The sequence below is a fragment of the Podarcis filfolensis genome (genome assembly GCF_964270895.1).
Source record: "Podarcis filfolensis genome assembly, chromosome: 6".
In the NCBI taxonomy this organism is placed as follows: domain Eukaryota; kingdom Metazoa; phylum Chordata; class Lepidosauria; order Squamata; family Lacertidae; genus Podarcis; species Podarcis filfolensis.
The window spans coordinates 89,597,760-89,610,037 of NC_139609.1; the positions used below are offsets into that span (position 1 = coordinate 89,597,760).

A 12,278-nucleotide genomic window follows, 5' to 3' on the forward strand; every position below is an offset into this window, starting at 1 on the left:
TCTTGGATACCCCATAAGGGAAAAAGGGTAGATTTTGTTTACAACAGCTGTCAAGGCCTCTGGAGCTGGAAACAGGCCCGTGTCCTTCAAATGGGTCTCAACAGCCTTGCTTCATCCATTGCCTTCCTCTTTCTTCTGGTTTTGGAAAGCTAGAGAATAACAAGTTAACTAGGGAATTGCTTACCATCTCCACAGCACGTTCTCCCTGGAGAAGGATGTTCGGAGAGACCCTGCTACTTGGGGAGCTTCTCTGTCCTGGAGACTGATCTGGAAGAAGGGAAGAGAGGATCGGATGTTTCAAAGAATCATAGAATTGTGAGTTGGAAGCAACCACGAGGGCCGTCTAGTTCAGCCCCCTGCAATGCCGGAAACTTTTGCCCAACGTGGGCCATATGTTTGAATGCAGAGGACCTATCCAACTCTGGTCTGCCGTCCTCAGAACTTAAGAACCAAAGTCCAAAGGTCCATCTAGTCCAGCAATCTGTTTTCATGGTGGCCAGCAAGATGCCCACAGGAAGTCTACAAGCAGGGCCTGAGCAGTGCTCAGTGGAGGCTGGTCCATTAGGGCAGAGTCAGTGTGGTGTAGTGGTTAAGAGCGATAGACTCGTAATCTGGTGAACCGGGTTCGCTTCCCCGCTCCTCCACATGCAGCCGCTGGGTGACCTTGGGATAGTCACACTTCTCTGAAGTCTCTCAGCCCCACTCACCTCACAGAGTGTTTGTTGTGGGGGAGGAAGGGAAAGGAGAATGTTAGCCGCTTTGAGACTCCCTTGGGTAGTGATAAAGCGGGATATCAAATCCGAATCCAAACTCTTCAAATGACACATTGCCCCACCAACCTCATCCAGCCCCTGCCTGCTTGCCTTCTTACTGACATGCAGTCTAGGGGCCACCAGTGGCTGCCAACTTCTTCTCCCTCAGGCCCAGTGTTGGCCTTAAAGACCTCAGCAGGGAAGAGGATGGAGACAAAATGAGAAGGAGTCTGCTCAGTATACCTGAAGGAGCGTCTCCACCCCCATCGTTCTGCCCGGACACTGAGGTCCAGCTCTGAGGGCCTTCTGGTGGTTCCCTCACTGCGAGAAGTGAAGCTATAGGGAATCAGGCAGAGGGCTTTCTTGGTAGTGGCACCCGCCCTGTGGAACGCCCTCCCATCAGATGTTAAGGAAATAAACAACTATCTGAAGACATCTGAAGGCAGCCCTGTTTAGGAAAGTTTTTAATGTTTGATGTTTTATTGTGTTTTTAATATTCTGTTGAGAGCCACCCAGAGTGGCTGGGGAAACCCAGCCAGATAGGCGGGGTTTAAATAATAAATTATTATTAGTAGTATTATCCGTCTGTCATTGCTTTGACTCCACTTACTGTTGACCTCTCTGCCTTATGCTCTACCAGTTCCAATGGGTGCCAGCCCCCACCGCTGAGCACCTCAGGAGGTTGCCTACGAGGCAATTCTGCCCTGGGCCTAGAAGGGTTCCCTAGCCCTGCCGCAGAGCAAACTGGGGCCAGCCCCAGGAGAACATGCCTCCTGCCAGCGGACGGCCGAACGGTTCGTCATACTCGTCTTCTGCTTCTCGGCTTGTGGATTTCTCAGCGCTGGATTTCCTGCTCTGTGTGGAGATCAAGGGCAGCGGGGAGTTGGGGTTGGAGCTCCCTTCTCTCGATGACCCTCTCAGAGGCTTCTGTCTGTCCCTGTGGAAACACAAAGGAAAAGAATGAAAAAAGAAACTACAGCAGGGACGCGGGCACCTGACTGAATTGCACCATTTGCATGAGGAGTGAACGCTAGAATCCTCTTAATCCAGGCATCTCCAAACTCAGCCCTCCAGATGTTTTGGGACTACAACTCCCATCATCCCTAGCTAACAGGACCCAGTGATCAGGGTGATGGGAATCATAGTCCCAAAACATCTGGAGGGCCAAATTTGGGGATGCCTGTCTTAATCTTAATCCCCGAAAAATTGATGCTTTTGAATTATGGTGCTGGAGGAGACTCTTGAGAGTCCCATGAACTGCAAGAAGATCAAACCTATCCATTCTTAAGGAAATCAGCCCAGAGTGCTCACTGGAAGGACAGATCCTGAAGCTGAGGCTCCAATACTTTGGCCACCTCATGAGAAGAGAAGACTCCCTGGAAAAGACCCTGGTGTTGGGAAAGATGGAGGGCACAAGGAGAAGGGGACGACAGAGGATGAGATGGTTGGGCAGTGTTCTCGAAACTACAAACATGAGTTTGACCAAACTGCGGGAGGCAGTGGAAGACAGGAGTGCCTGGCGTGCTCTGGTCCATGGGGTCACGAAGAGTCAGACACAACTAAAAGACTAAACAACAACAAGTCTTAATCTTTACCTATAATATTTATAGCCCACTTTTCAGCAGTTATCATCTCTCCTCAACAAGGCAGCTTATGATAATTGTTCAGAGTTATCCGTTGCAAGAAAAAAAAGGGACACAACGGAAATGGCAGCTAATCAAACTTCTCTCCTCATTCCCATCACTGCAGCTCCTAGGAATTCGTAAGTAATGCAAAAGCTCCACCTGCTGGTCGCTATGGTTACCTTCAATAGCAGAGGTTCTCTGCAAAAAAATTGCACTTCAGTGCTCTATAATGCTGTCCAGCTAACTCTAACGGACTTCGGGTGAAATCTTCTGTCGTCATGGCCTGGTGATAGGTTCATGGTGCAGAGGCATGAGCTATTGTTTTATTTATTTAATAAATGGACACTTTGCAAGGAGGGAGCTGTGTCTGGGCTTCTTGGGGGGGAAGCCACAACTGTTTCAAAGTGATATGATACTGCTTTAAATGTGTTGTGAAGATGATTCACTCTATGTTATAATTTAAGAGAAAACGTACTGAAAATGCAATACAGGTGGTATTTAACCCCGGTCAAATTGGCAAAGATATATAAGAAGAACACAAATACTTGTTGGAGGTGTAAAGAAGGAATAGATACGCTTATCCACATGTGGTGGGAGTGCAAGAAAATAAGAGAATTCTGGGAGGTTTTTTATAATGAATTTTTTTAAAAAAAGTTTACATTTTAATTCAACAAAAAATCTGAGGCGTTTTTACTTGGTATTATGTCATGAGAAATTACAAAAACTGCCTGACCTATATTTATATACGTGACCACCATAGTGAGGACGCTAATAGCCAAAAGTTGGAAAAGTAACAATATTCCCACGAAAAATGACTGGTTAGAAAAAAATGATTGAATACTCACAGCTCGCAAAATTATCTGGGAGATTAAGAGGAAACACCACACAAAGAGTTAACAAGGGTTGGTCAATATTTAACGATTATCTCAAAACCTATATAGAAAACACAAATCTCCTGACAGAAGTATAACTAAATCTAATAAATAGAGGAGTTAGACGAGAGAAAGAGAGGAAGAGAATAGTTAGACGAGAGAAAGGAAGTAATCATCATAAAGGATAAACATAATAACCAATATGTTATGCGCATAGATTAAAGACTGACAAAATTACACAATGAGACTGGTTGGAAATCAATAACCACAGTATGTCGGTGTCTTTGTTGGTAGGTAGGTGGAAGGGGTGGTGAAGGTGAGATATGTGATGTATGTTTTGTATGCAATATATGTAATGTAATGTCAAGTGTGTACAGCTTTTGTAATGTATTGATATTTATAATATATATATATATATTTTAAAAAAGTGTTGTGAAGAACTTACTCTGTGCCGCAAAGCCTCTTAATTTCTTCTTTCAGGCTCTTGTTTTCCTCTCTCACCTTGTTCATTTCATTACCTGTAACGGAGAAGAGGACGAGGTTTCTGTATTAGGTGAAGCTGGACGCATTCTCTGATTTCTAACACTCAGAAGTGGGCATACACAGGTGGCATTTTGCAACCATCTCCCCATGTTGCATCCCTCTACCCGAGCTTCAAGGACAATGTTCCACCCATTCTTTACTAAATAAAGAGAGATGGACCCGACTCTCGTGCATCGCTCTCTCTGACTGTGAGGAGACACCAGATTTCCTCCGCGCTTACTGAGAATGAAGATGTGCTGAAGGCTCTGGAAATGGGCCTTGCCAAACTCGCGTTGCTTCTTCTTCGCAAGCTCCTGGGTCACTTGGCATCTGTCGCAGAGACCAGCTCGCAACCTTTAAAAGGTAATTCAGAGACAAGGAGAAGTCACATCTTGATTTTTATTTTTCTGTAATAATTTTTATTTGATTTTACAAATATTCATTTATAACAATCCAAATTACATATCCATATTTAGAGATTTCTCCAAATTCTCTGGACTTCCCATGTTCCCCTCCATTGTTCCTATTGTACACAATCTTAATTGCATATTAATCCACAATCCATGTATTGTATCTTTCCATCTTGCCCATAATGTTCCTTACATTACAAGTGTTATTGAAATCCTGCTAGTGTTTTCATCTGTTTACAGTGATCTCCTAGATAAATTATAAATTTCCCCCATTCTCTATTGAAGTTTAGGTCTTCTTGGTTCCCCAGTCTTCCAGCCAGTTTTGCCACTTCGGCATAGTTCAACAGCTTGATTTGCCATTTCTCTCTGGTAGGGACTTCATCTTCTTTCCATCTCTGCTCTAATAGCATCCGTGCAGTTACTGTCGCATACGTAAAAAGTCTTTTGTATTCCTTTGTTATATCGGTACCTAGAATGCCTAATGGAAAAGCTTCTTGTTTTTTTTAACAAAAGTTTTTTAAAACATCTTTTTCAGTTTGTTATATATCGTTTCCCAAAATGCTTTTATTGCCTTACACATCCACCACATATGATAAAAGGTACAAGACACATCTTTAGAGCAGAGAGGCTGTCCTGGAAGGATGGCCTGAAAGAGACCCCCCCCTTCACACTTAGTCATTCCTTCTATTTCCAAAGTTTCCGATTTCCAACAAGAGCCAGTGTGGATCAGTGGTTAGAGTGCTGGACTTGTTAGAATTCCTGCTCCATGATTGCAGTCATGGGATTTATGTCTATCACATGACGGTGTATGTTTTGACTCCACAGAGTGGGAAGTGACGGAAACAGGATGTTTGTGTTACTGTGTTCCATGAAATGGGACTATTGTCCTTTGTTCTTTTTCCTCTTTGCTGTCTGATGCTAGAGAGAGAGGGAGCCATGCTGCAGTGCTCTGTGTGTGTTTATATGTAAATAAAGTAGATTAGCCCAAATGCTGAGTTGCTGAGGTTTGTCACACAAGCTGCACAAACTCTGCGGATCCCTAAGTGTGCTGATGTCTGTTGGCATTGGTCGCTGTGATGTTCGGGCTGAAGAAAGCTTTTGAAGCTCCCGAACGATCGACCAGGAGGGAGAGAACATGCCAGTCAGGCATGTGTCTCTGCCAGGGTCCTACTCAAGTGTAGGCTGAACTCCTGACAGGACAAAGACCCAGGAGACAAGGGCTCAAATCCCCACTTGGTCATGAAGCTCACTGGGTGACTTTGGGCCAGTCACTGCCTCTCAGCCTCGCCTACCTCTCAGGGTTGTGGAGGGGATTAAATGAGGAAGGGGAGAACCATGTATACCATCTTGAGCTCACTAGAGGAAAAGGCGGCACATAAACGCAATAAAATAAATAAATGAATAAATGTTTGGGCTGTGAGTGCCACTGCTTATGAAAGAACCCCCCCCCCCCAGCACCATTTGTGAGCGTTGAGGTTTTCAGAGGTACAAAGAAATCTGGGGGGAGAATCTTCCAAAAACAGCCCCGAGGGAGTCAAAGAAAGATGGGCAAGTGGACTGATATGGGTTTATTGGGTTTATTTAAAAAAATAATATAATGCCAGGAATCTGGCAGAGCAGTTCCAGCAATGTATAAAACGGTTTGGCCTTTTAAAGGGAAAATAAGGTAAAGGTAAAGGGACCCCTGACCATTAGGTCCAGTCGTGGCCGACTCTGGGGTTGCCGCACTCATCTCGCTTTATTGCCCGAGGGAGCCAGCATACAGCCTCCGGGTCATGTGGCCAGCATGACTAAGCTGCTTCTGGCGAACCAGGGCAGCGAACAGAAATGCCGTTTACCTTCCCGCTTGCACTTTTTGGTGTGCTTTCGAACTGCTAGGTTGGCAGGAGCAGGGACCGAGCAACGGGAGCTCACCCCGTTGCGGGGATTCGAACCGCCGACATTCTGATCAGCAAGCCCTAGGCTCTGTGGTTTAACCCACAGCGCCACGCGCGTCCCTTCAAAGGGAAAATAGGATCAATTGAATAAGGGTGAGATGAATGAAGAAAAATGGAATGTGGATCTAATTAATGGAGTCATTTGTTTCAATTACAGATTATAAAAAAAACTATGAACTCTGTAAAGGAAAAATTAGTGTTATATATATATTACAGAAGGCTGAATGTTACGTTTGAAAAGAAGATTCTTAAGCCTCTTTGTAGACTGTATTGCGCTGATAAATGTAATCTGAATACTGAAATACTGTTCAAAGGGGAAGAGGGGTTCATTTATATTTATACTTTAATCAATATTATTATTTTTAAATAGCTTGGTATGGGAATATAAATAAAGAGCGTGTCTTTTGGACTCATGGGCTATAGGCTGCTCTCTGAGATGCACCAAGTATCCCCTAATTGGGAAGAAACAAAATAAAAAAAATTCCTTCTAGTAGCACCTTAGAGACCAACTAAGTTTGTTACTGGTATGAGCTTTCGTGTGCATGCACACTTCTTCGGATATGGCAAAAGCTCATACCAATAACAAACTTAGTTGGTCTCTAAGGTGCCACTAGAAGGATTTTTTTTTAAAAAAAATTGACTACGGCAGACCAACATGGCTACCTACCTGTAACTAATTGGGAAGGTGTGTATACCTTGAATACAGAGAGAAAAGAGAAATAAAAACAGAAGCCTTTTACAAAGTAAGGCCAAAAGGTCAAGGAAACAAAAGATGTGCTACATTACTATGCATAGCACGAATGGAGAACCTGTGGCATGCCGAAGCCACATCTCTGGGGATCAGTTAAGTGCGTACTGGAATTCACAGTGATCTTATTTCTCAAGCATCCTCAGAGGGCAATTGAGGCTGGTTATGGTAGTGGCATCGGTGGGCAGCAGAAAAAGCTGGGTTGGCATAGCTAGCACCTGAATCTGTTGTACCTGTTTTCCAACACTTTCACGTTTTCTTTGAGGACTTTCTGTTGCTCTCGTAGCTGGTGGTTTTTGGCGAACAGCTCTTCGATTCTCTGGGTGTCTCTGATTCAGGGAGAGCACAAGGAGCAAAATGAGGAGGTCGGCAGATTCCCACACCCTTAAACAACATAGTAAGCTACTATAGACAGAGCCGCATCGTTGATCCAGCTTGCTCAGTACTCTTCATACCTGGGGAACCTTTGACCCTCCAGCTGTTGCTGAACTACATTTCCCAACAGCCTTGACCAGCTCTACCTCTCCTTTAAATCAGAACCAGTGAAGGCGGTGAAGGTCCTGTGTGAGTGCCTGGAGGCGGTTGGAGGACGGATGGCGGCTAACAGATTGAGGTTGAATCCTGACAAGATAGAAGTACTGTTTTGGGGGGACAGGGGGTGGGCGGGTGTGGGGGATTCCTTGGTCCTGAATGGGGTAACTGTGCCCCTGAATGACCAGGTGCGCAGCCTGGGAGTCATTTTGGACTCACATCTGTCCATGGAGGTGCAGGTTAATTCTGTGTCCAGGGCAGCTGTCTACCACCTCCACCTGGTACGAAGGCTAAGACCCTACCTGCCCGCGGACTGTCTCGCCAGAGTGGTGCATGCTCTAGTTATCTCCCGCTTGGACTACTGCATTGCGCTCTACGTAGGGCTACCTTTGAAGGTGACCCGGAAATTGCAATTAATCCGGAATGCGGCAGCTAGACTGGTGAGTGGGAGTGGCCGCCGGGACCACATAACACCGGTTCTGAGAGATCTGCATTGGCTCCCAGTACGTTTCCGCGCACAATTCAAAGTGTTGGTGCTGACCTTTAAAGCCCTAAATGGCCTCGGTCCTGTATACCTGAAGGAGCGTCTCCACACCCATCATCCAGCCCAGACACTGAGATCCAGCGCCGAGGGCCTTCTGGCAGTTCCCTCATTGCGAGAAGCAAAGCTACAGGGAACCAGACAGAGGGCCTTCTCGGTAGTGGCGCCCACATCCTTCAGATGTGAAGGAAGGATGTGAAGGAAATAAAAATTTTAAAGATATCCTATCTTTAAAAGACATCTGAAGGCAGCCCTGTTCAGGGAAGTTTTTAATATTTAACGCTGTACTGTTTTTAACACTTGATTGGGTGCCGCCCAGAGTGCCTGGGGAAACTCAGCCAGATGGGCGGAGTATAAATAATAAATTATTATTATTATTGACCATGCTTGTTGTGACTGATGGAAGTTCAGCAACATCTGGAGCAGGGGTCAGCAAACTTTTTCAGCAGGAGGCTGGTCGACTGTCTCTCAGACTTTGTGGGGGGCTGGACTATATTTTGAAGAAGAAGAAAAAAGAACGAATTCCTATGCCCCACAAATAACCCAGAGATGCATTTTAAATAAAAGCATACATTCTACTCATGTAAAAACACCAGGCAGGCCCCACAAATAACTCAGAGATGCATTTAAAATAAAAGGGCACATGCTTTTCATGTAAAAATACATTGATTCCTGGACTGTCCGTGGGCCAGATTTAGAAGACAATTGGGCCGGATCCGGCCCCCGGGCCTTAGTTTGCCTGCCCATGATCTGGAGGGTCAAATGTTCCGCACATCTGGTTTACACTGACTGGCAGGGTTTAAATGTGGGATTAAATCTGGGGCCTTCTGCCACTGAGCTACAACCCCAAACAAATGGTTGTCAGCAGTGGGATTCAAACCCTCACCTCTGAGGATCAAAGGGACCTGAATGCAACACCCAAGACCATTTGGCCATCCTGACACCCCACTCCATGCTTGCTGTGTGGACAAATAGACTGATGGAAGTTTGTAGCATAATCCATGCTGAAGAAAGCGCATAAGGAACAGGCGCTGAAAAACTGCTCCCCGCTGTCAAAGAACCTGTGGCAGCCATGTTCTCCCTGCCATTTTGTATGAACCCAACCACAGCTGTGAATGTGTTCCCACGGCAATTGTCTTGGGGGGGGGGCATATTGCGTGAACCGGCCCCAGATTTTCTGAAATGGCCTCAAGTCTTAGCCCCAGTCACCACAACAAAAAAAGAGCATAATATGTGCTTCACTCACCGACATCTCTCATTGGTGAGCTCATTCAGTTTTGTTTGCAGGCCTGAAAGAGTTAAAAGAACATTTGCATGAGACTCTGGAACCTTGCTGCACGTCACATGACACTGTGAATGTCACATGACAAGCCTAAAGCATGTTGGTAAAGAAAATTCTGGGTTGAGGGACTACTCAACAGCCCAGATCATCGGGGTACAAGTCCCCTCGGGTCCATGCGGTCAGTAAAAGAAGGAAATTCCAGCCAAGTAATTTGGAGCAAAACAGCAGTCAGTAGACTTAGATCCTTCATTGTTGCACAACAGGTTCCAACAGCAGTAAGAACCCTAAACATGGGGTGACATTGACTTTTAAAACTTTCCCACCATATCCCAGAATACAGTTTGCACAGCATCATCAATACATCATTGCTACATCACTAAAACGTCTGAAAGGGGAGGGTCACACAAGATGAGCACAGACAGATGCGTCAGGGCAACACCCAAGTACAGTGGTACCTTGGGTTACAGACTCTTCAGGTTACAGATGCTTCAGGTTACAGACTCCGCTAACCCAGAAATATTACCTCAGGTTAAGAACTTTGCTTCAGGATGAGAACAGAAATTGCACATTGGTGGCACGGCAGCAGCGGGAGGCCCCATTAGCTAAAGTGGTACCTCAGGTTAAGAACAGTTTCAGGTTAAGAACGGATCTCCAGAATGAATTAAGTTCTTAACCTGAGGTACCACTGTATAAGATGAGCACAGGCAAACATGTATCAAGTACCCACCACCCAACAGAACATTCTTGGCATGTCTGGAGCCTGAGGCAAGTCCAGTGATGAGATTTGGCTTCCCTTGGCTAACAATTTGCCCAGCAATTGTCCCTTCTGGGCATTTCCTGGGGTAGGAGGTGTGGACACATGCCTTCACACTATGGGAGGTGGCAAGGAAAGGAGTCCTCTTCCCAAGGCCAAAATAGCGTTGTAATGGAGGAAACTGGCAAAGCAGTTGATTTTATATACAGTGGTACTTCGGGTTACAGACGCTTCAGGTTACAGACTCCGCTAACCCAGAAATAGTACATCGGGTTAAGAACTTTGCTTCAGGATGAGAACAGAAATCGTGCGGTGGCGGCGCAGCAGCAGCAGGAGGCCCCATTAGCTAAAGTGGTACCTCAGGTTAAGAACAGTTTCAGGTTAAGAACGGACCTCCAGAACGAATTAAGTTCTTCACCCGAGGTACCACTGTAATTTTTAAAGCTAAGTATCTTCCCTGAGCTGTCAAGTCGAAAGGATACATTCAGGCATAATATTTGTAACATGCATGAAGGGCTAAATTTGGCCCCTCCCTCTGAAGTTCCCCACCCTTGCTGTATTTACCTACCCAAAAGTTCTGCTGACCGTGTTTCTCTTCCTGAATTAAGCAATGACCTTTTCCTTAACTTCTTTTAAAATGCCTCTCTTACCTTGGACTTCCTTCTCATGCAATTCCTTCAGTTTGTTCAAGAATTCAGCAAAGTTTTCTGCGGCCATGATCTCCGTGTGGTCTCGGGGGTGCGCCCAACTTGGCGGGGCAGAAATGAAACCAGGTGCGTCTTGTTCAGTTTTTTCTCTACCATCCAGTTTGTAGTCTATAATAAAAGGATGAACAAACGTAATGAATAATATCAAACAGGTCAAATTGGGTTTTTTATAATGTAGCTCAGACTGCACTGAATCGTAGAGTTGGAAGGGACCCGAGGGTCATCTAGTTCAGCCCCCTGCAATTCAGGAATCCAGCCCACAGCTGTCCCTGGGTGGGCTCAAACCATCAAACTTCTGGCTAATTCATTGAGTCACAGTTTATTAAGCCTAACCCCACCCCCAATAAACATGTGCACGGCCCTTCTTTCTGTGCTAAAAAATAATGGTGACAGCAGCCACGAAATTAAAAGACGCCTGCTTCTTGGGAGAAAAGCAATGACAAACCTAGACAGCATCTTAAAAAGCAGAGACATCACCTTGCCAACAAAGGTCCGTATAGTTAAAGCTATGGTTTTCCCAGTAGTGATGCATGGAAGTGAGAGCTGGATCATAAAGAAGGCTGATCACCGAAGAATTGATGCTTTTGAATTATGGTGCTGGAGGAGACTCTTGAGAGTCCCATGGACTGCAAGATCAAACCTATCCATTCTTAAGGAAATCAGCCCTGAGTGCTCACTGGAAGGACAGATCCTGAAGCTGAGACTCCAATACTTTGGCCACCTCATGAGAAGAGAAGACTCCCTGGAAAAGACCCTGATGTTGGGAAAGATTGAGGGCACAAGGAGAAGGGGAACACAGAGGACGAGATGGTTGGATAGTGTTCTCGAAGCTACCAGCATGATTTTGATCAAACTGCGGGAGGCAGTGGAAGACAGAAGTGCCTGGTATGCTCTGGTCCATGGGGTCATGAAGAGTTGTACACGACTAAACGACTAATCAACAACAACAACAACAACTTTTTATTTATACCACTCTGGGCGGCTCCCAATCGAGTGTTAGAAACAATACAGCATTAAATATTAAAAACTTTCCTGAACAGGGCTGCCTTCAGGTTTCTTTTAAAAATAGGTAGCTGCTTATTTCCTTCACATCTGAAGGGAGGGTATTCCACAGGGCGGGTGCCACTACCGAGAAGGCCCTCTGTCTGGTTCCCTGTAACCTCACTTCTCGCAATGAGGTAACCACCAGAAGGCTCTTGGCGCTGGATCTCAGTGTTTGGGCTGAACTATGGGGGTGGAGATGCTCCTTCAGGTATACAGGACCAAGGCCGTTTAGGCACACATTTTGTTCACAAATGAGGTTTCTCATGGGTTTCTAACTTAGAAACGACCTCCTGGACTTATCACATTAAGCTTTCTTCGGTAACAGCATATGCAATTGCTAACTGGTATATGAATGGAGTAAGGAGGTGGAGCCTTAGGAAAATCAGGAGGCGAATGTTTCAACAACCTTTCTGGGCCCATGAGCACATTTGGAATTTTGAGGAAATGCCATGGGCATCAGGCACGAAATGGCTGCTCTAGTGGCAAGGCATGTCACAAAATGGCAGTCGCAAGGCGTGGCACAGCCAGTCTTGTAAATAAGCGAGCAACGGCT

At 45.5% G+C, this 12,278-nt stretch overlaps 1 protein-coding gene across 1 annotated transcript in view; it reads right to left on the minus strand.

Moving 5' to 3' along the window:
* RBBP8NL (RBBP8 N-terminal like) overlaps positions 1-12,278 on the minus strand; it is a 38,526-nt gene that overhangs the window by 14,291 nt on the left and 11,957 nt on the right. Inside the window, exons 2-8 of the mRNA XM_083618662.1 lie at positions 10,625-10,789; positions 9,185-9,227; positions 7,100-7,195; positions 4,013-4,125; positions 3,695-3,767; positions 1,523-1,689; positions 185-267 (exon numbers count right to left, since the gene is read on the minus strand). Coding sequence (XP_083474788.1) covers positions 185-267; positions 1,523-1,689; positions 3,695-3,767; positions 4,013-4,125; positions 7,100-7,195; positions 9,185-9,227; positions 10,625-10,691 — 642 coding nt within the window. The 5' untranslated portion in view covers positions 10,692-10,789. The remainder of the gene's footprint in view (positions 1-184; positions 268-1,522; positions 1,690-3,694; positions 3,768-4,012; positions 4,126-7,099; positions 7,196-9,184; positions 9,228-10,624; positions 10,790-12,278) is intronic.